At 39.9% G+C, this 24,982-nt stretch overlaps 1 protein-coding gene across 1 annotated transcript in view; it reads left to right on the plus strand.

Annotated features, from left to right (window-relative positions):
• The first annotated feature begins 13,817 nt into the window (after positions 1–13,817).
• The window catches only part of LOC124805484 (toll-like receptor 8), a 29,142-nt gene continuing 17,977 nt past the window's right edge, over positions 13,818–24,982 (plus strand). The window contains exons 1-3 of the mRNA XM_047266047.1: positions 13,818–13,863; positions 16,353–16,699; positions 23,692–24,094. Of these exons, the coding sequence (XP_047122003.1) occupies positions 13,855–13,863; positions 16,353–16,699; positions 23,692–24,094 (759 nt within the window). The 5' untranslated portion in view covers positions 13,818–13,854. The remainder of the gene's footprint in view (positions 13,864–16,352; positions 16,700–23,691; positions 24,095–24,982) is intronic.

Below are 24,982 nucleotides of genomic sequence, written 5' to 3' on the forward strand. Positions count from 1 at the left end.
AATAATATTATCCTCTTCGAACAATACGCTTTGGATTTCTTCAACATGATCTACTACATCCCACTTAAAATAATAAAATTCGCATAAAATACGCAATCGGGCGCAGTGTATTAATTTGATATTTTACATTCAGACAGCAGACGCTGACGATTAAACAGCTCAAAAAGAATTTCAGTGCATTTTACATTCTGGATTAGCTTTGTAATACTTACTACGTTGATAAACAAATAAATTAATTGTTGAAATGAAATATGAAAGGGCGCAGTGGATAAAAATGAGCAATCGGCTCATGTCTCATCAACAGAGCACTAGCGGCGATACTGAATCATACAATAATGAAAAGCATACGGAGAAGGGAAGCTATTAACGAGAAGGCCCCAATACTGCCAATTGTTGAAAAGTAGTTTACAGAAAATTTCGTCGTGTATCAATCTAAACAGCTGCGCCCTATGGAAGGATAATAAAAACTGTGATACATCCATGAGACCTCTCAAGACCAAAAGATAACAAGAAAAAGCACAGCAACAATGCAAAAGTTGTGCAACTACGTCTGGAAACAATGAACATGTGTACTGCCACAATTAAGCAACCGGCAAGTGACGTCAGCTTAACAGTTACAACAGTTGTAGCATCAAAACTTCTCGAGGTAGTATCAAAGCTAATGACAACAGCTGCATTTTTTGGGTGGCGCGCGCCGCGGCGTGTGAAGGCGCCCGCCAGTGCTGCATTTCGCTCCTTGATCTACCCCTAATGAGAATACACAACAATACTACTCACACTCATGCGAATAATCATTATGCTCGTTCAGTCAGAGCTCTTCTGCAGTCGGTGCCTGTTGTGCAGTCGGTGCTGTTGTGCAAGTGATATTTATGCAGAGTAATACCCATAAAAATGTACAATCTATCAGAATTAAAAGGTCTTCTCAGCATGGAGGAATATAAAGTGATCGATGATAGAGGCATTCAATTCCCTCCATCTCATCTGGTCTTCCAAAAACCGTCCGGTGCCATGGCTGACATCAGCTCGAAACTCTTCAAAACATATTTACACGACAGTTAAAGGAGATCGTCATGATCTTCTTACTTTTGTTAGAAACACCTTTAGGCTGGAATGTTTCCTTGAAGAAAGAGATGACGACAGCAAAGATGAGTCGTGGAATGTTTTTGGTTCTTTGTGCAACAAGGACATGACGCAATTTGACCTACGACTGTCAGCAGAAAAACAGTCTACCATAAAACCAACAAACAGGGAACTTGAAAAGCCTTCAAGACTGGAAGACTGGAAATAGGGAAATGGACCGATTTGATGGCTGGTAAAATTTATGAACATCACAAAATTCCATGTACCTTTTCTTTCAAATAGGCGAAAGTGTGTGAGAGTTTAATTTCAAAGTACTTCATGAAGATCAAAGGAAGATGTACAGAATGCGGAGCCACTTTCGTAGGGATTGCTCTGAAGAAGGCCAAAAAGGACAACGATATTATTCTAAACTGCAGACTTTCAAACTTTTCAGACGATAGTAATCACCTGGAAAGAAGACAACTTTGTGGCACGAGAAGACAACAGGTAGCTGCTAAATTGGTTGATAACAGGATTCCTGCAGCTCTTTGACGAAATGAAGAAAATATGTCTCTTGGAGACATGATTCCTCCAAATTTACCAAATGCTGATGTTTTGGGAAAGGCTAAAGAAGAGGAAAGGGACAGACAATATTGTATAACAATAAGCCTGTTGAAAGCCTGCAAATCGCAAAACATACAGCCCATCGGGACGCAGTCGGATTGGACCCATTCTTTTGTATATATTGGCTGAAAGATCAAAATGAGTTGCACAAATATTGTCATCAAATCAATAGCAGTGTATACGATTCATTAGATGCTACAAGGTGGCGTTGCATCTCGAGTTCTTTCATGACTTGGTGATCTGTTAAACAGGGTTGACTGTGTGTAAATTAAATCAAAAGTACATATACTTGTATCAGTACATGTGCATCCGCGAAGTAAACGCCACTAGTAAAGATCCAATATCGCCAGTCGATCATCAATCATTTGCCCAACTTATCAGATGGTATTCTGTAGGCAGGACGCATCATTCTTGTCACTTTTATTTATGTAAATCGTCAGATCTGCAGCTCCCATACCAAAAATCATTGTAACTGATTTTGTTATGCTTTGTAGGTTGCCATTTCTAGTGCAAAGCCAATTGCTGGGACTCAACAGATTATTTGAATAGATGTTATAGTCATATTGTTTTGCATGAAAGAGTAAGTCTACCCTCTTGTTGTTTGAGAATAGATTTAAACCATTATATGGTCATGATATCGAGGTGGAAATGCTTCTGTAGAGGTAAATCACAAGTCAAACAACTTTATCTTCGCGTTTTGGCCCATGTTTACACGATGACAGATTTTCATGATATCGAAAGTGCTTTGTGCTCACTTTTGTTTGTTTCGTTGAGTGAACATCTTGGTATTGATGAGTGCGGTCAAGAATTTTCATCAATGGACCACCAGCGCCACCTTGATAACATTATCAGAGGTGGTCCACGTCATTCATATACTGACGAAAAGAAAGATGATGACAAGAAAACTGATGATGTTGAAAACATTCATGACTGTCTTTTGGAATCAATTGTGAACTCTAAGGTATCTACTGCAAACACGTGGATTGTTAGGGCAAAACGTGTGTACAATGAAGCTGAAGTCATTGCGAATCAGACTAAGGATGACAATCTCTTTGATGTGAATCCATACAACATTCCTAATGCTGCAGAGATGCTGAAAGAGTTGATGTACTATATACCACTGTGAACAGCTGTATCCTTCTTTCCATATTCCTTTATCTATTCGTTCATCAGAAGCGACTGAAGGACAATTTTCAAAATTAAAGACAATGGGCTTTGACAAGCTATCTTTACGAGTAGACAAATTCATTTTTCAACATTTGAACTGGTTGTGTGTGGAAACAAAACTGTTAGCGCCACTTATGATGGAAAAACAATATTCAAAGCAAGCTGTGAAGCACAAACCAACTGAAGCATCACTGCCTTACCATGAAGAAGAAAACTGGAGACCGAGCGAGTTGGCGCAGTGGCTAACACACTGGACTCGCATTCGGGAGGACGACGGTTCAATCCCGCGTCCGACCATCCTGATTTAGGTTTTCCGTGATTTCCCTAAATCGCTCCAGGCAAATGCCGGGATGGTTCCTTTGAAAGGGCACGGCCGAGTTCCTTCCCTGTCCTTCCCTAATCCGATGAGACCCATGACCTCGCTGTCTGGCCTCCTCTCCCAAACAACACAACCCAATACTGGAGAGGAATAAATAAGAAGCTGAACATAACAAACCCCAAAAACAATCTTCTGCTCGATAATTCTGAGACCACACTAAACAATACCTTAAGAAGTGAGACCCAACACGAAGATGCCAATTAGACAGAGTTAAATAAAATTTTTAACAGTTTTCAATACAGATTTTCTCCTACTTCTAGCTCACTTCTAATGAATGCCGAGAGCAACACTCTCTCAGTCAAGAGTGATAGTGTGTGTATTCAGCGCTCTTCAGATGATAATTTACTGCCAAATTTGGACTCTAAAGAGATATTTCATTACACAAAAGACTATCGCGAATCATACTTCACCAGGGATGTCATTGAAATTTCATCCTGTGGTTCGAAAACAGAAGAAAACCGAGAGACCTGTAACAATAAAATGGAGGAGAGTGCAATGTTGATAAAGCTTCAAAATGAACTCATTGTCACATCGAGGATGAAAACTAAGAGCAAGAAAAACTACTTAGATGATGACCCAAACCGGAAGTCGACTATGAAATTCATAGACATTAATTTGCCACTTTCCGCAAATGGGTCCTCAAGCAAATTCAAATGTGCTACTTGAAGGGAACGTGCCGTTTCGATTCATTCATTCATGCAAGCAATGCATTCATGCAAGCAATATCACTCAGTGATGATTTCAAAAGTGTCAGTCAAATTGTGAGCCATCGATTTCTGGATCTGGCTTTGGATGTTTTGAAAAAAAAAAAAATATAAACTCCCAGCGTTTTAAGCAGATATTTGATATTTTAAATGTGATGCCGTTCATAAAAAAGAATTAATCTCTCGAAAAATATTGTCTCCGAATGCAGAGTCGAATGCTGGGAAATTATACAAGACAATATTAAAAGATATCCCGATTTGCAACAAAAAGATATCTTGTCTGAGGTGCCTAAATTCACGCTACGTGAAACTACATTATATTTCCGTTGATACGTATGTGCTTTTCAGACTTGGTTAAAACTTCATGCAAGAGGCTATAAATGCAACAAATGGAGGTCTAAAGACTATCATAACATGCAAGAAATGTAAAGGGGAGGCAGTAGAAGAAAAAGAATTCGGATGCTACTTGATGATGGATACTGGTATAACAACTTGTCCACTAACTGAACATCAGTTCCTCCGAATCAAAGGAGAAAATGCGCGTTATAAACGACCACGAAAGAAATAGTAGTGAGCAATTAAGAGTACACTCTCGTTGCTGCCACTCATTATAATAGTTACATCAAACACTACACGTCATATGTCTTCGATGGAACCTACAGGAAGCAGTACGATGACCTGTATAAAAATATAGAGAGTTTCAAAAGAAACGATAATTTCTCCACACCTGTTCATGTATGTGAAGACAGCAAAATTTCCAAATGGCAGCTACAAGACTGACGTGAGGAAACAAGTAGTTCCTACATACTAACTTTGCTTTATAAGGTAAGCAACTGCAAAGACTTGATATCTAAATATTACAAATACAGCTCTTATGTTAATTGTTAGTTTCTTTGTTTCTGGAACCACAGCCTACCTGTTTTAGTTACTAGAATATGAGTATTTTATGCCATAAGTTTCATGTATATATTTGTTGTATCTATTTTTCTTAGCTGTTTCACACTTCATAAATTCTATGCTTATTTTTTACTTAATTCCCTGTATATGTATTGCCTTCTGTGTTTTAGTGTTTCCTGAAGAAGAGCTGTTGAAGGGACCTGAACATCATGGCCTTTAGTTTCTACTGGTACTTTGAAATTTAATAATGCAAAACGGTCAGTAGATTCAGGAATGAAACTTTCATCAAACAATTAGTATATTGTGATCTCTAGGTCACAAAAATTGTAAATCTGTGGAATACATTGTGCAGTGAATATTGATGTTTTTCTTACATACTGAATTACATGTAATTGTTATTTAAGGATCAATGCACTTACATACTATTCAAAATAAAATACAAAAAATAAATTTTATTCTTTGAATTATTACATTGCTGTAACAGTAAACCAGTAATATATATGTTTCGTGTTCTGATTATTTAAAAAGAAATTCTATATTAATAGTCAATTTTTTCTCCTAATAATTTAAGAACATAATATGACTTACTCCAGCTTAAAATATTTAATCCATTGTTGAACAATGTGATTCAGTGTGTAGGCAAGCATTATATTATTATTCATTCAAACTTTGTTTATGTAGCTTTAATAGTGGATGAGATACCGGTAACTATATCTCTGTATGCAAACACGTTGATTGCAGAAAATTGAAACTAACGATTTGTATGTCATTTTCTTCTCAATGACGACATTTCAAACCATTCCTGCTAAATAATCTTGTTGATTCCTTTCGTGTGCTTTTCCTTTTCTTTAGTTTTACTTCTTTCCTCTGTTATTCTGGTCTCCTTTACCCTTTTTCATGCTTTCAGAAGCTTTTTCAATTTCTGTGACATGTTAACTGTCCGCTCATAGCAGCACAATTTTCATGTTGTTCCTAATATTGATGCCTGGTCTGCTCATTGTTTTTAATCTGCTTTTTACTCCATCATTAAAGCATACTATGTCATCCATTCCACCAATTTGAAAAGGTGAAGTGCCAGCAAAAACAGATTTCGGCAAGTGTGCCCAAATGCAACTGTTGAAACGCATTCTAATTTTGTTTCATGCCATGTAAACATTTTTCCTGCACATACGACAGTCGACAGGTTTGTCAAAGATATTACATAAACGAGTTTCTACGGAAACCAGCAGAATTTTGGTGTGTAAAACTAATTTTTTGTGCTCTCATGACATCCAGGACCCACTAACAGCTAAAAATATGTCCACGACCCTCATGGATGAAAGTTAGGTGGAAACATCACCAGACTGTAGGATACAAAAAGACCTGTGCTGTGTGCAACGAGTAAATTTGAAATCTCTACCGTTAATATTGTTGCAAACATTTGTTCTAGTCAGAAAGGAAGTGTGGAAGTTTTATGAGTTACACTACAGCGAGAGTCAAAAGTCTTTACAATGTATAGAAATATAAGTGTATTTAAATGAATATATTGCACAAACGAACTAAGTAGTATGTTAAAATCCTAATTCAGTACATGACATAGAGGTGTTATTATGTTGAGTGGACACAGTATTAACGTTAATAAGGAGTTCGAAATTTGTAAACAAGAATCCCCTTTATTTGGCCCTCACTAATCCGGATTTCCGGTTTATCCGTATTCATATTTTGTGTTCTTTGGTCTTTCTCTCTTTTTTTCTTATAACACGAAGATATGTAGTCGTTGGAGTAGATAGGCTCCTTATCACTAGGCCGGAAATTTAGTTTAGTACGGAGTGATTAAGGAACTCAGACGGTGTGAATGACATTGTTTCTCCAGTAATGTACATTAATATAACGGTGCACTGGGGCCCATCAAGTAAGCTGCATAGTAACCACGCCAACAGCTCTCCCACCACAGCTCAGTGTACCTCTGGTGCACTTCTCGGCAGATGTGACACCATCTGGTTAGTGGCGCGTGCGAATGTATCCGCTCTCTCAGCCATCTGTTTTGCACTGACGAGCCTTCTCTCTTTGAATCATCTAAGAGTGCACATACCACGCTTCCTCCTACAGTTACTACAGTCAGTGTTGAGAAGCTTTACCAGCATTTGTACTTTGCTGAACATTTAGACTTTTTGTATTTAGTAGAATATTTCCAGATTATCTGGATTTTCGGTAATCACAGTTGTACTTGCAGCAGTACCTCATCGCCTGCGTTCCAAACTCCACAGAAGTTGTCCAACGAAAACTGCAGAAGTAGCACTCCTGGAAGAAAGGATATTGTGAAGCAAAATTGTTAAGGTTTCCGTGGCCACTTGTTGATAAACTGCCTATTGGCTTCTGTCTCGGGTTCTTTGGCCAACGTTCATCTAATGATTTTACTGACGTTTCGCCAGCACGGCTGGCTGGCATTGTCAGAGCTTCACCCTCTATTGCCGGTGGTGAACTGGAGCCGAGCTCGCGGACGCAGACTATGTGCACCTGGCGCGCCAACTTCCGAGGGCTTCTCCTCGGTCATATCCGGTAGGGTTCTCCTCTTGCTACCTGCGACGGTCGTTAGCTGCAGTACGGGAAGCCAGGATCCGTTTACCTCTTTCTTACTGAAACTGTTAGCGTGTTTTTGTATTTCTACAGCTTCTCTGAACAAGCGCGTGTGATAGTGCTTCTCTACAGCCAGAACTTCCGTGTCGGCGAATTTTATTACGTGGTCGATCTCACTCAGTGCGTGCTCTGCTACAGCCGATTTCTCCACCTGCCCCAACCTGCAATGTCGCTTATGTTCTTTGATCCTGGTGCTGATTGATCGTTCAGTCATTCCGACATAAACTTTTCCGCATGCGCATGCTATACGGTATATTCCCGACATTGCAAGTGGGTCCCTTTCCTCCTTTGCCGATCTAAGACACTCTTTGATCTTCCTTGTCAGTTTGATAAGATATTGAAGATTTTGCTTTGTCACAGCCTGGCGTTAGAGACCCAGTCCGGTACACAGTTTGTATCTGCCAGCAACTTTCACATCAGCGCACACCCACTGCAGAGTGAACACACAATCTATTTCATAAACTATTGACACCATAAAAATGTTATGAGGGTTTTTAAAAGAACACTTTCGGTGATATCCAGAACTGTCAACAAAAACTGTTGTGCCAAATAATTATAACGTAGACCAAGTGGGTCTCTCGTAAATGATATTATCTCATTAACTGTTATCCCCACAAAAAAAAAAGTTATTACAGTTTTCGGTAGAACTCTTGGGGTCCTATTAAGAAATGCCATCAGAGCTTTTGTACGAATTTATTACTTTTACATAACAAAAGTGAGTCCCACATTAAAGTAATTATCTCATATAATGTTATCGTCACAAAAATGTTAGTTTTCGGTAGAACTCTGTGGGTGCTGTTCAGAACTGTCGTCAGAAATGTTCTACGAATTTTGTTTTCGTAGAGAAAGTGAGTATCAGATTAAAACAATTATCGCATAAACTGTTATCGTCACAAAAATGTTTTTAACATTTTCAATACAACTTTTCGGGTGTTATCCAGAACTACCAACAGAACTGTTATACAAATTTATTGTTTTCCAAACTGACATATATTTTTTTTACCATACCAAAATTTTGACGAGTTATTGTTTTCTTCCCGAAATTCTGCAGAACTATTCGTGTTTTGAGTAGGGAACTCTAGAACTACTGCATTCATATCAAGAACTATGGAAAACATGTACACTCCTGGAAATGGAAAAAAGAACACATTGACACCGGTGTGTCAGACCCACCATACTTGCTCCGGACACTGCGAGAGGGCTGTACAAGCAATGATCACACGCACGGCACAGCGGACACACCAGGAACCGCGGTGTTGGCCGTCGAATGGCGCTAGCTGCGCAGCATTTGTGCACCGCCGCCGTCAGTGTCAGCCAGTTTGCCCTGGCATACGGAGCTCCATCGCAGTCTTTAACACTGGTAGCATGCCGCGACAGCGTGGACGTGAACCGTATGTGCAGCTGACGGACTTTGAGCGAGGGCGTATAGTGGGCATGCGGGAGGCCGGGTGGACGTACCGCCGAATTGCTCAACACGTGGAGCATGAGGTCTCCACAGTACATCGATGTTGTCGCCAGTGGTCGGCGGAAGGTGCACGTGCCCGTCGACCTGGGACCGGACCGCAGCGACGCACGGATGCACGCCAAGACCGTAGGATCCTACGCAGTGCCGTAGGGACCCGCACCGCCACTTCCCAGCAAATTAGGGACACTGTTGCTCCTGGGGTATCGGCGAGGACCATTCGCAACCGTCTCCATGAAGCTGGGCTACGGTCCCGCACACCGTTAGGCCGTCTTCCGCTCACGCCCCAACATCGTGCAGCCCGCCTCCAGTGGTGTCGCGACAGGCGTGAATGGAGGGACGAATGGAGACGTGTCGTCTTCAGCGATGAGAGTCGCTTCTGCCTTGGTGCCAATGATGGTCGTATGCGTGTTTGGCGCCGTGCAGGTGAGCGCCACAATCAGGACTGCATACGACCGAGGCACACAGGGCCAACACCCGGCATCATGGTGTGGGGAGCGATCTTCTACACTGGCCGTACACCACTGGTGATCGTCGAGGGGACACTGAATAGTGCACGGTACATCCAAACCGTCATCGAACCCATCGCTCTACCATTCCTAGACCGGCAAGGGAACTTGCTGTTCCAACAGAACAATGCACGTCCGCATGTATGCCGTGCCACCCAACGTGCTCTAGAAGAAGTCAACTACCCTGGCCAGCAAGATCTCCGGATCTGTCCCTCACTGAGCATGTTTGGGACTGGATGAAGCGTCGTCTCACGCGGTCTGCACGTCCAGCACGAACGCTGGTCCAACTGAGGCGCCGGGTGGAAATAGCGTGGCAAGCCGTACCACAGGACTACATCCAGCATCTCTACGATCGTCTCCATGGGAGAATAGCAGCCTGCATTGCTGCGAAAGGTGGATATACACTGTACTAGTGCCGACATTGTGCATGCTCTGTTGCCTGTGTCTATGTGCCTGTGGTTCTGTCAGTGTGATCATGTGATGCATCTGACCCCAGGAATGTGTCAATAAAGTTTCCCCTTCCTGGGACAATGAATTCACGGTGTTCTTATTTCAATTTCCAGGAGTGTATATTTCTTGTAAAAGGTGTGCAAACTTCACGGGAAATGATCATAAGCATTCCTTGTTAAATGCAGTTACTTTGTAAAAAATTACATACACAAAACATGTTACTAGCATTTTTGACAGAACTCTTACAATGCTATCCAGAGCTGTCATCAAAACTTTTGTACGAATAGATACATTATTTTCTTGTAGAGTAAGTGAGCCTCACAATTAATCAATTATCTTACAAACTATTATTAGCAAAAAATATGTTATGATTATCGATAGAAGTCTTGGGGTGTTATCCAGAACTGTTCATCAAAACTGCTTTACGAATTTATTTTTTTCTGTGGAGAAAGTGGATCTAACATTCAAGCAATTATCGTATAAACTATCATCGCCACAAAGTCCCATAAATAAAAGTCAAGAGGGTTGAGGTCAGGAGAACGTGGAGGTCATGGAATTGGTCCGCCTCTACCAATCCATCGGTCACCGAATCTGTTGTTGAGAAGCGTACGAACACTTCGACTGAAATGTGCAGGAGCTCCATCGTGCATGAACCACATGTTGTGTCGTACTTGTAAAGGCACATGTTCTAGCAGCACAGGTAGAGTCTCCCGTATGAAATCATCATAACGTGCTCCATTGAGCGTAGGTGGAAGAACATGGGGCCCAATCAAGACATCACCAACAATGCCTGCCCAAACGTTCACAGAAAATCTGTGTTGATGGCGTGATCGCACATTTGCGTGCGGATTATCGTCAGCCCACACATGTTGATTGTGAAAATTTATAATTTGATGACGTTGGAATGAAGCCTCATCCGTAAAGAGAACATTTGCACTGAAATGAGGATTGACACATTGTTGGATGAACCATTTGCAGAAGTGTACCCGTGGAGGCCAATCAGCTGCTGATAGTGCCTGCACACGCTGTACATGGTACGGAAACAACTGGTTCTCCCGTAGCACTTTCCATACAGTGACGTGGTCAACGTTACCTTGTACAGCAACAACTTCTCTGACGCAGACATTAGGGTTATCGTCAACTGCACGAAGAATTGCCTCATCCATTGCAGGTGTCCTCGTCGTTCTAGGTCTTCCCCAGTCGCGAGTCATAGGCTGGAATGTTCCGTGCTCCCTAAGATGCCGATCAATTGCCTCGAACGTCTTCCTGTCGGGACACCTTCGTTCAAGAAATCTGTCTCGATACAAACGTACCGCGCCACGGCTATTGCCCCGTGCTAATCCATACATCAAATGGGCATTTGCCGACTCCGCATTAGTAAGCATTGCACTGACTGCAACACCACGTTCGTGATGAACACTAACCTGTTGATGCTACGTAGTGATGTGCTTGATGCTAGTACTGTAGAGCAATGAGTCGCATGTCAACACAAGCACCGAAGTCAACATTACCTTCCTTCAATTGGGCCAACGTGCTCCATTGAGCGTAGGTGGACGAAACTAAAATGAGCTCTAACATGGAAATTAAGCGTTTCTGGACACATGTCCAAATAACATATTTTCTTTATTAGTGTGTGAGGAATGTTTCCTGAAAGTTTGGCCATACCTTTTTGTAACACCCTGTATGAACGTTATAAAATGGTTATCTTCAAGATATGGAGATATATTCATATCACAAAAATAATGATCAATTTTATGATCCACAACGAGAAAAGAAAGGTCATAAAGTGGATATGTTGAATAACTAGAAATATACATGCATCACAAAGAATATAAGACGAGATTATATGAAATAAAAAATTTGAAGTGAATGAATTTTTTCAGATGCCTCAATAAGTATCCCTAAATAGCCAAATAAAATAGTGATACATTGAAACACGTGCCTTTGTATATCAAATGTAAGAGAGTAATGATAAATGTTATATATGAGTAACATCCTGTCGATGAATATTATATCACACTCTATGAGTGATCTACAGTGTTATAACTACTGACTAAAAGCTAAATTTTCTTTGTAACTGTTTGTTACTGTAGAGCACTGTCCACAGTAAATTTATGAGTGATGTGTAATACGTGTGAGTTTCGGCGTAAGAGGATAACATGAAAATCTTAAATAAAAGTTCCTTTTTTTTCAAATTCGCCATACATTAATACTGATCATTTATTACAAAATTCCGCATATTTATATTTCACAGTAATAACAACAGAATAGTGCTACTATCACGCCTTGAGAAAATCATGCACAAATGACATAGTATGCAAAAATGCAGTTTGGCCTAGATTGGAATGATTTCCAAAATGCGCCCTGTAAAGACAAATAAAAAGAAGATTATGACTGGTTGCAAAGATAGTTATAAACGCACCTGTTGTTTTTATAGTCTCAGGCTTTCCTCAACCATTTGTTATGGATAAAGTAAACTTACAGACATTTCTACATTTGAAGAGAAAAGTTGCCAAAGATCTCTTTCAGTCACATCATTTTCCATGGATATTATTTTATTTTCAGTGCATTTTAGCTACAACAAAGGAGCTAAGATGAATGGAGGTTCGTGAGAGTCAAGATAAAGATTATGTTTTCGTAATTGGGCTTTATTAAGAGGATATATATCAAGAGGATTATTGTTTTAGGTTCTTCATTTTCCTTCTGTGTTTAGTATTCAAGAGGATTTAAGTTTTCACTGTTACCTAGCAAATCAGAGTACTTTATGTACCATGTAAGTAGGCTGTTTAGGTTTTTATATTGGTAACGCCACATAGCGCTCTGTATGAAAATCACTGGCTGTGCTGTGTGCAGTCTGTGGCTGGTTTGCATTGTTGTTGGCCATTGTAGTGTTGGGCAGTTGGCTGTTAACATCGCGTAGCGTTGTGCAGTTGAAGGTGAGCCGCCAGCAGTGGCGGATGTGGGGAGAGAAATGGCGGAGTTTTGAAATTTGTAGGACTGGATGTCATGAACTGCTATACATATTATGACTTTTGAACACTATTAAGGTAAATACACTGTTTGTTCTCTATCAAAATCTTTCATTTGCTAACTAGGCCTATCAGTAGTTAGTGCCTTCCGTAGTTTGAATCTTTTATTTAGCTGGCAGTAGTGGCGCTCGCTGTATTGCAGTAGTTCGAGTAACGAAGATTTTTGGTGAGATAAGTGATTTGTGAAAGGTATAGGTTAATGTTAGTCAGGGCCATTCTTTTGTAGGGATTTTTGAAAGTCAGATTGCGTTGCGCTAAAAATACTGTGTGTCAGCACAGCCATGTATAATTTTTCTAACGGGACGTTTCAACCAAGAGGATCTGTTATCAGTAAAAATGTTCCTTTCGTTCTTAATTACTTTTTTAAAAATTATTTGAATTCAGTTTCATATTCAAATAGTTTTATCAAGCAAGTCATCATGAACTGTTAACTTATTTCATCTGTGTATAGATAATCGCCAACTTCATTCTGAGGGAGCACTTCCCACCATTTAGAAACCCTTATCATTATAAAACCAAAGATGTCTCATACTTAACCAAAGAAACAGTCTTGTGGAGGCTGTAATTCCAAATCAAAGAAACCAGCCCGAAGAATGGTTGTTCACAATTGCAAGGGCGGAGTAAGAAGAGGATGGAGGTACGTCAAAAAAAAAAAAAAAAAAAAAATTTGTACTGTACTATTGTAGACGGTTCTTTACCTACTATTTCGATATAGCGCACTATTCCGATACGTCGTGTGATGCCAGTGCATTGTGAACCGGCCATGTGTAACTACCAGTTCCTTTCATTTGTTGTTCCCTAGAATTTATCTGTTACGAGAGAGCGGCTTTCGGTGATCTTCGACTCAATTCGTAACCAGTCGTACAACTGATAATGTTATCTAAGGCGGAACGACCAGAGAAGCAGTTAGTGCAGCTCTGTCGACTACTCTAAAGGGTGCTGCTACTAATTATCAGCAATGTTCATAGTAAGTACTTTTTTGACCTTCATCAGTAACACATTTTGTTGATCCTTCAGATCCACGTCAGTTTAAGACTTATTAAGTTTGTCAGAAACAAGTTGCCTAATAGGTTATTCGCAGGCAGCTTCATATGATCAAATAGTCGTTAGTTTTCACATTTCTCTTTCATTGTTTAACGCATAACTGAGAAAAATGAACCTCTGTCTGTTAACTGCCACAACGTCCTTCCGAATGCAGAATATTTGAACCAGCCTTCGGAGACTCCCTCTTGAAAAAATATCGAATCACCTTAGTTCGATGCATTGGATAAGCTGACAGTATAGAATGTCTTAGACACAAATCGTTATCAAATAATAAAAATTCTGCCTTTTCACCTTGTTTTGGCAACTGAACTGCTACTGTCGGCCGAAGCCTTCAAAGCTGTTGTTGTTCTGAGTCAGCCATCCCGTGAGTGAAATAACATCTTTTCAAGTCTGTAATCTCGTTGCTGACTGTTAAGTATTACCTGCGAGCTGTGGCACACTGTGTTACACGTGAAAGGCTTATATTTAGAGCATTTGTAGAATTAGAGAAAAGTTTGGAGAGTGTTGACTGGAATACCATTTTGTAATTCTGAAGGTAGTGGAGGTAAAATACATAGAGAAATAGGCTATTTACAGCTTGTACAGTAACCAGACGGTCGTTATAAGAGTAGAAGGATATGGATGGGAATCAGTGATTGAGAAGAGTTTTGCAAAGTCTGGATGAGCTCATATAGAACTTGAGCTTTATTACTTGCTGCTGTTTCACCGCTGTCAGTTCTCTTATGATAAATCGATTTTTGTTTTAGTTTACAGCATACTTCAGCTTACTTTAAGGGCCGATAATGTCGCTATGAACAAGATGTTATGTTTCAGAATTGTTCGCAATTCACTTAACTGATAAGGGTCAAACAAAGGCCTCATTGTGGTACAAGTTGAGTTTATGCTTCAAATTAAAGCCAGTTTCCAAATTTCCCTTGATTTCCTTTACTGCTTGCTCAAAGTACAGTATGAGAAACATTGGAATAGTCTCCCATCATCCCTTACTCTCTTCTCAATCACTGATTCCCATCCATATCCTTCTACTCTTATAACGACCGTCTGGTTACTGTACAAGCTGTAAATAGCCTATTTCTCTATGTATTTTACCTCCACTACCTTCAGAATTACAAAATGGTATTCCAGTCAACACTCTCCAAACTTTTCTCTAATTCTACAAATGCTCTAAATATAAACTTAAGCTATCCCCTAAGCTAAGTTGTAGGGTTGAGTACTGCATGTTCCTCCTTTTCCTACAAAATTATAAATAATCTTCCCAAGGTCAGTCTCTTCTAGTTTTTCTATCCTTCTACAAATAATTCGTGTTAGTATTTTCCAATAATTACTTGTTAAATTCATGGCAATATTCACACCTTTCATCAAGTGAGTGCACTGGATTTGGAATTATTACGTCTTGCATGAAATCTGAGGGTATATTGTCTCTCTCATATATGTTATCCCCTGGTGGAACAGTTACTTCATCGCTGGTTCTTACAAGGACGTCAGTAATTATGAGGGTATGTCGTCTTCTGCAGGGCCTTGCTTCAAATTAGATGTTTCAGTTGCCTGTCAAATGCTTCTCGTAGTATCACAGCTCCTAACATCTTCATCTACTACCTTTTCCTTATCAGCAATGATGCCTTCAAATTCATTTTTCTCGTACATAGCTTTGATACATTCCTTCCATCTTTCACTTCACTATTCTTTGCTCAGGAGTAGTTAGTCATTTCAGCTTTTCATTTGCAAACAGATGCTTCTCTTTTCTCCAAAAGTCCCTTATACAGACTGTTTCTGTCTTTTATCTTAGGTGTCTATGCTTCTAAATCCTTGCATTTCTCGTTTATTCGTCTCTGATTTTCATTATGCACTTCCCGTGAATTTGATTTTTCAGACTTCTTCATTCACTTTTCCGTGCTTCAGGTGCTGCTTTCATATATTTTATGTTTTCGTCAATTAATCTTAATGTCTCGTGCGTTATCTAGAGATTTCCATAAGGCTTTGTGTTTTTATCTATTTGATCTGTTATTGCTTTCACATTTCATTCCTCAAGGGTATCCATTCTGCTATGTTCCTCACTCCCTGGTTCTTTCAACTTAACCAGGTCTCATCATCTTAATTTCCTAAAGCGCAATTTCTTCAGTTTTAACTGGCAGTTTATCCTAAAAAATAACCAGGTCCCATCATCTTAATTTCCTAGCTTGTGCGCAATTTCTTCAGTTTTAACCTGCGGCTTATCCAAAAATATTGTTTAGAACCTATAGATACACATGCGATTTCTTACATATGTAATATTTTAGACCACAACACGGATACAAAATTAGAAATTTTTATGAGTGTTTAATCATTTAGTGTATATTCCACTATTGTTGACGAATTTATAGATCCTGCAGCACACCAGAATCAAACTGTTTCTCTAACGAGCACAATCGTTCACAGGACAACGGGAAATTGACCCTACTGCTGGTCTTAGTGTTACTGAGTGCTTCGGGCTGCACAACAACGAATTCGTTGTGCGAGCCGTATCCTTCACTGGAATTTAAGGATGAGGGAATGCAGTGCTCCGGTATGAGGGTGACGCAGGTGCCGAGGTTGCTGAAGAACAGCCTGCAGATGTTGCTCCTGACGGGTACAGCCATCTCGTCTCTGGACAACTCCACCTTCCGTGGCCTTGAGTTTCCGCAGCTGACGACGTTGTATGTAGCTCAGGGTAATCTATCCAGCGTCGCAGCCCACGCCTTCTGCACCCTGCCGGTGCTGACAAAGCTCTACTTGTCCAGCAACCGGTGAGTATTACAATCTGCAAACACTTTCTTTAATGTGGCATTTGAATGATCATTATGGATCCACACAAAATATTCTTTCAGTGTGGCCATACCACTGACTCTCAGACGGTATTTTTTATGTAAATACTATAAGTTTTTATCTACGATAAATAATGTGCCCAAATGCAAGTCGGACTCATGCACCGAGGGTTCCATATATATATATTTCACATATTTTGATACTCGAAAATGCTCTAATCCAAATCTATAGGACACCTCCCGTTGATGTAGAAACATGAAATTTGGCAAGAAGCAAGGTTTCACAGTACAAGCAAAGTAGAAAAATCTGGAGACTGTTAAAATGTAATTATGTTGCTTCACAGCAAACATAAACATAGCTAAAGCCTTGCAGACAAACAAAAGTACGCGAAGCGAAATGTAGTGTGAGGAGGGCTATGCGAGAGGCGTTCAATGAACTCGAAAAAAAAGTTCTATGTACTGACTTGTCAGAAAATCCTAAGCAATTTTGGTCTTATGTCAATGCGGTAGGTGGATCAAAACAAAATGTCCAGACACTTTGTGACCGAAATGGTACTGAAACAGAGGATGACAGACTAAAGGCCGAAATATTAAATGTCTTTTTCCAAAGCTGTTTCACAGAGGAAGACTGCACTGTAGTTCCTTCTCTAGATTGTCGCACAGATGACAAATGGCAGATATCGAAATAGATGAGAGAGGGATAGAAAAACAATTAAAATCGCTCAAAAGAGGAAAGGCCGCTGGACCTGATGGGATACCAGTCCGATTTTACACAGAGTACGCGAAGGAACTTGCCCCCCTTCTTGCAGCGGTGTACCGTAGGTCTCTAGAAGAGCGTAGCGTTCCAAAAGATTGGAAAAGGGCATAGGTAAACCCCGTTTTCAAGATGGGACGTCGATCAGTTGTAGAATTTTGGAACACGTATTAAGTTCGAGTATAATGATTTTTCTAGAGACTAGAAATCTACTCTGTAGGAATCAGCATGTGTTTCGAAAAAGATGATAGTGTGAAACCCAGCTTGCGCTAATCGTCCACGAGACTCAGAGGGCCACAGACACGGGTTACCAGGTAGATGCCGTGTTTCTTGACTTCCGCAAGGCGTTTGATACAGTTCCCCACATGGACTATCAGACCAATTGTGTGATTGGATTGAAGAGTTCCTAGATAACAGAACGCAGCATGTCATTCTCAGTGCAGAGAAGTCTCCCGATGTAAGAGTGATTTCAGGTGTGCCGCAGGGGAGTGTCGTAGGACCGTTGCTCTTACCAATATATATAAATGACCTTGTGGATAACATCGGAAGTTCACTGAGGCTTTTTGCGGATGATGCTGTAGTATATCGAGAGGTTGTAACAATGGCAAATTGTACTGAAATGCAGGAGGATCTGCAACGAATTGACGCATTGTGCAGGGAATGGCAATTGAATCTCAATGTAGACAAGTGTATTGTGCTGCGAATACAAAGAAAGAAATATCCTTTATCATTTAGCTATAATATAGCAGGTCAGCAACTGGAAGCAGTTAATTCCATAAATTATCTGGGAGTAGGCATTAGGAGTGATCTAAAATACACTATTGGCCTTTAAAATTGCTACACCAAGAAGAAATGGAGATGATAAACTTGTATTCATTGGACAAATATATTATAATAGAACTGACATGTGATTACATTTTCACGCAGTTTGGCTGCATAGATTCTGAGAGATCAGTACCCAGAACAACTACCTCTGGCCGTAATAACGGCCTTGATGGGCCTGGACATTGAGTCAAATAGAGCTTGGATGGCGTGAACAGGTACAGCTGCCCATGCAGCTTCAACACAATACCACAGTTCATCAAGAGTAGTGACTGCGTATTGTGACGAGCCAGTTGCTCGGCCACCATTGACCAGACGTTTTCAGTTGGTGAGAGATCTGGAGAATGTGCTGGCCAGGGCAGCAATCGAACATTTTCTGCTTCCAGAAACGCCCGTACAGGACCTGCAACATGTGGTCGTGCATTATCCTGCTGAAATGAAGGGTTTCGCAGGGATCGAATGAAGGGTAGAGCCACGGGTCGAAACTCATCTGAAATGTAACGTTCACTGTTCCAAGTGCCGTCAATGCGAACAAGAGGTGACCGAGACGTGTAACCAATGGCACCCCATACCATCACGCCGGGTGATACGCCAGTATAGCGATGACGAATGTGCGTTCACCGCGATGTCGCCAAACACGGACGCAACCATCATGATGCTGTAAACAGAACCTGGATTCACCCGAAAAATGACGTTTTGCCATTCGTGCACCCAGGTTCGTCGTCGAGTACACCATCGCAGGCGCTCCTGTCTGTGATGCAGCGTCAAGGGTAACTGCAGCCATGGTCTCCGAACTAATAGTCCATGCTGCTGCAAACGTCGTCGAACTATTCGTGCAGATGGTTGTTGTCTTGCAAACGTACCCATCTGTTGACACATGGATCGAGACGTGGCTGCACGATCCGTTACAGCCATGCGGATAATCTGCCTGTCATCTCGACTGCTAGTGGTACGAGGCCGTTGGGATCCAGCACGGCGTTCCGTATTACCTTCCTGAACCCACCCATTCCATATTCTCCTAACAGTCATTGGATCTCGACCTACGCGAGCAGCAATGTCGCGATATGATAAAGGCCAATCGCAATAGACTACAATCCGACCTTTATCGAAGTCGGAAACGTGATGGTACACATTTCTTCTCCTTACACGAGGTATCACAACAACGTTTCACTAGGCAACGTCTGTAAAATGCTGTTTGTGTATGAGAAATCGGTTGGAAACTTCCTCATGTCAGCACGTTCTAGGTGTCACCACCGGCGCCAACCTTGGGTGAATGCTCTGAAAAGCTAATCATTTGTATATCACAGCATCTTCTTCCTGTCGGTTAAATTTCGCGTCTGTAGCACGTCATCTTCGTGGTGTATCAATTTTAATGGCCAGTAGTGTAGAATGACCATATAAAATTAGTCGTCGGCAAGGCAGATGCCAGACTGAGATTCGTTGGAAGAATCCTAAGAAAATGCATTCCGAAGAAGAAGGAAGTAGGTTACAGTATACTTGTTCGCCCACTGCTTGAATACTGCTCACCGGTGTGGGATCTGTACCAGATAGGGTTGATGGAAGAGATAGAGAAGATCCAACGGAGAGCAGCGCTCTTCGTTACGAGATCATTTAGTAATCGCGAAAGCGTTACGGAGATGATAGATAGACGCCAGTGGAAGAGTCTGAAAGAGAGACGCTCAGACGGGATTTTATTGAAGTTTCGAAAACATACCTTCACCGAGGAGTCAAGCTGTATATTGCTCCCTCCTACGTATATCTCGTGAAGAGGCCATGAGGATAAAATCAGAGAGATTAGAGCCCACACAGAGGCATACCGACAATCTTTCTTTCCACGAACAGTACGAGACTGGAATAGAAGGGAAAACCGATAGAGGTACTCGAGGTACCCTCCGCCACTCACCGTCAGACGGCTTGCGGAATATAGATATAGATGTATATCTAGATTGGAAAATACATTGCATTCATCATCCGTCAGAAGCATAACAAACGAACATGTTATGTTTGCAAGCAATTATGTTCGTCTGTTATGCTTCCGACGAATGATGAATGCAATGTATGTTCCAATGCCGAAAAGATATTTTTTATTTGATACAATTATATTTGAATGATCTCCAGATTTTTGTACTTTGCTTGTACTGCCAAACCTTGCTTCTTACCAAATTTCATGTTTCTACATCAACGGGAGATAACCTGGAGGTTTTGATTAGTGAGTCTGTGTGTAGCAAGATTTGTCACATAAACGGCCAAATCTTTTGATTGCATTGACTTAGAAGCTTAAACATTTTTACACAGCCAAGTGACTGTGCACCTTAGTAAATGACATTCATTTGTATTTGCCAATCCTGCTTGTCGACGAGAAAAAGCGGTCTTAACAAACGGACATACAAACAGATATACAGCCAGAAGTGACAAAAAAAATATTTCTTCGTATTATATAACTACATATCAACAATTTCCCGATTCTTCCTTTACCTGTACTGTGAAACCTTGCTTGCTGGTAAGATTCATGTTTATAGGTCAACGAGAAATACCCTATGTTTCGATATGTGGGTTTGTGAGTTTCAAAATTGTGATATAAATGGCCGAATCTTTTGATTAAATTGACTTGGGAGCTTAAATATTTTATACCGCCAAGGGATCGTAGACTTTAGTATGTGACACAAATTTGAACGTGATACGCCAATCTGTTCCAGGAAAGAGTGATCTTAACAGACGCACAGACAAACTTATAGATAAAAATTATGAAAAAAATATTCTTTTCATGTGATATAATTACAGATTAATAATTTTTGGAGTTTTTTTCCTTTACGTGTAGTGAGAAATTGTGTGTCTTGGCAAAATGCATGATTCCCTATGTCAATGTGAAGTACCCTACAGATTTTGATGAGTGAGTTTTCTAGTATCGATGTATGTGACACAAATGCACGAATCATTTTACTGAATTGCCTTAGAAACTTAAATATCGTACACCGCCTAGGGACAATAATCGTATTATATGACATAAATTTGAACATGATTCGCCAAACTGCTTGCAGACAAAGGGGTCCTAACAGACGGACAGACAAACAAGCAGACTGATGAAAAAAGGCAAAATAATATTTTTTCTTGCTCCATAAATACAGGTGAACGATTTTCGAATTTTTTCCTTTACTTATACTGTGAATTCTTGCTTATTCTTAAATTTCACGATACTAGGCCAACGGGAAGTATCCTAGAGGTTTTGATGGGAATCAGAATATGTGACCTTAGGACTTTAGGACCTAGAAGCTTATATTTCTTGCACCGCCAAGGCCCTATAGATCTTAGTATGTGACACAAATTTCACCTTGATAAATCTAGCTGTTCCTTAAAAAAAGAGTCTTAGCAGACGTACGAAAAGGAAGAGAGGCAGATAAAAAAGGGCAAAACAATGTTTCATGAGATGTAAATGTATAGTTTTCGAATTTTTTCTTTGGATATACTGTGAATTTCATGATCTAGATCAATGAAAAATACCCTATGGGTTTTGATGAATGTCAAAATGACGTCTGTGAGATAAATTTCTACTCGATACGTTTACACGTTCCTGAGAAAAAGGGGATATTAAAAGTCGGACGGATAGACAGACAACAAAGGAATCCTATAAAAATTTTACTTTTAGCTGTTGAACCCCGAATCTTACAAAGCACGTAGTTTAAGTACCACATTTTTGTTCACAAGATATACATTTCGAAACCTGTTTTTTTTAATCAAACCTCAAAAAGCACAACGTTAAAGTACTGAAACTTTTCTTCAATTAGTAAATGTAATGAAATTGAGGCTAGAGAGTGAGGCGAGAAAGTAAACTTGCTGCACCATCTAAATACTATACATTATGTGTTACAAATAATAACACACATTAACACTGTAATACGAGTAATAGGATTTTACAATTTCTAGTTCTGCAATATTTGTTTCATAGGCTTCTAGCTAAAAGAACCAATATCTCCAAAATTATTTGTAATACGTGAATGCACTTAGAATCTTGTAAAGTTACAGCTGATTTAGAAACGAAGAAACTAATTCATTCACATCATTTCGACCATTGCTGAGTTGAAGTAGAAATCTTCTGAAAACTCTACTGATATTGTTTTTAGGCTACCTCTTCTAAGCTCTCTGTAGTTAGTGAGTTGTTCACAATTCTATACTCTCCTCTATCACTTTACTGATAATTTATTAGAAAAAAGTGGTTGCACCGAAAAAGACTTTGAACAGTTGTTATAAAAAGTTTATTGCTTTGAAAAATAGTTTTTAGAGGATAATACTTCACAATTTAAGTCATATTATTGTTTTGTTTAAAATGAGATCAACATCTCTGCACACTCCAGTCAGCCCTCCTCAGTATGTTACTCATTGATGAGAGGTAATATCTACAAATTTATCTGTCTACCTGTACAGGATGACTGCCCCTATATATGGGTTTTATCCATCGCACATCACCTTCCAAAACAAAGCACAAATTTTCATATTCTCTAACTCACTACACACAAACCCTTGGTCCTACAGAAATAAAATGAATGGGAACTTTTTGTAATAAATTTAGTGTAGTTAAATTTGGTAGACGAATAGATTTTTGCTAGAGGTCATAGTTTTCTAATTAGTCAAGAAAAATTTACAAGAGAGTCCTTCAAATGCGTTTTTCTTGAATAACTCGAAAACCGTGGCGTCCAGAGGAGACATATCCCAGTACAAAATTTAACTACATTAAATCTCCTTCAAAACCGTCATCTTCTTTTTTTTCTGTAGAAATAATTGTTTACACAGTGCCCAGCCATTCCATAGCTTTCATGCATCACATGAGACATGTACGAGGGTGGTTCTTTATACAGAGACCTGACTCTCTATCTTCTCCATTGAGAGTTTGTGTTCTGCGTCTAAAAGATCAAGAAGTCGACAGTACATTCATACTAGCCACCTCTTCTTTAAGATGATGAGCAAAGTGCAGATTGGGAGGCAAAGGGCGAATTTAGTGTTAAAGTGCCAAGAGTGGAATGAGGTCAATGAAAGATGTCGTGAAGAAAGGCGGAGAGTTGTGTATGATATTTTCTAAGACGTGTGATAATTTTATTAAATATCGAAAGGGACAGTGAAATCGACAAACGGCAGGAAGGGGTACAAGCGCAGCAAGTTATACTGTCTAAAATACACTCAGTGTAACACATACTCAGAGAACAGGAAGAGATGAGTTCAGAACTAATACACAAAGCGCTGTTGATCCACTACCTGCATCTCCCATTTGAATCAGTTTAGTTAATCTTCAGCAGCTACATTGGTATGCAGTATTGAACTATACCGGCATTGTTTTACTCGAATATCCGGTGATTTGATAAGCAGCACCGCAGCGGTCAACTAAATTTTCGCACATTTCTTGTTTCAGGTTGGATAAGCTAGACGACTTGAGTTTCACCTGTAACAAATTTTTAAAAACCGTAAACTTGGAGGATAACCCCAGCCTCCGTCACCTGCCACGACTGGTCAGCTCTTCCGTGGAACGTCTGTACCTGGACAACTGCAACCTTGCCACCATGGACATTACTACCGTGGAGGGGATGACAGCCCTGAAGGTTCTCTCTCTGGCGGGTAATCGAGATCTCCACTGCCAGTCCATAAAGACGCAGTTCAAGCAGGCTCGGCCAGAACTGCTGGTCATCTGCGAATATTCTGCTGGAGATCTCCCTTCTTCCACATTACCTGGTGAAGAGGAATGGACTTCCGAAAAACCTTGCACTGAGTCATATATACCAGCAATAGCGTCTACTGACCCTCACATTGTAGTTACTGTAATTTTTACAACTTTTATTATAGTTAGTGTAATTATTATAGTCGTAATTATTATTAAAATTTTTATGAGTAATCGTAATAATCATATAAATCAAAATACAAATAACCATAAATTATCATTAAAAATAAATATTTAATACGTATTATAAATTATTATTAATAGTTATTATAATAAGTATTTTAATTCGTTACAGTAGTTTAAGGTGCCGCGAAATTATAGCTTTAAAATTTGAAATTATTACCATTGAAAGAATTTCAGTTGTGCATAGTGTGTACATACTTCATTCTAAACTCACCATCCTGTAATCATTATCAACAGCTACTAAAAGCTAAAGAATGGAAATCTTGCCAAAAAATATTATCGTTTGTCACCATTTTTTACAGCTGTCAATAAATTCACCGGTGCAAGCAGTTTTTGACAGGAACGCAATTCGTAATATTGGTTAGCCCTGTCGAACTGTGACCAACAGAGAAACTTTTTGATATGTATCAGCACTGAAAACGGCAACATACAGCAATTTTTCCATCACAGAATATAAAATAGGTAAATGATTATCGGCAGTTTCCTTTCCATTACCGCTATGAAGTTGTTGCAATAGAAAATCGTTGTCCCGCTGCGACTGTAAACCGCTGTCAGAAACCGGTATTTTTAAATAAATATTAATTTCTGACAACAGTTTAAAGCTGAGTGGAATCACAGTTCTTAAATTTAACCAGCCAGGGAAGAGGCCAGTCTCATGCCCAACGTAAGGTAGGAGTGAATAGTGGTCAATTAGTAATAGTCGAATTTATATTGTACTGTATGGTTGTGAGTGGCAGAATTTAATCGGTTCTAGGTAAGTTTTCCGAAGAAAGTTCATTCACTCGTTTCACTCGTTCGTTAACTT

This window comes from Schistocerca piceifrons, chromosome 7 (genome assembly GCF_021461385.2).
Source record: "Schistocerca piceifrons isolate TAMUIC-IGC-003096 chromosome 7, iqSchPice1.1, whole genome shotgun sequence".
NCBI classification, from domain to species: domain Eukaryota; kingdom Metazoa; phylum Arthropoda; class Insecta; order Orthoptera; family Acrididae; genus Schistocerca; species Schistocerca piceifrons.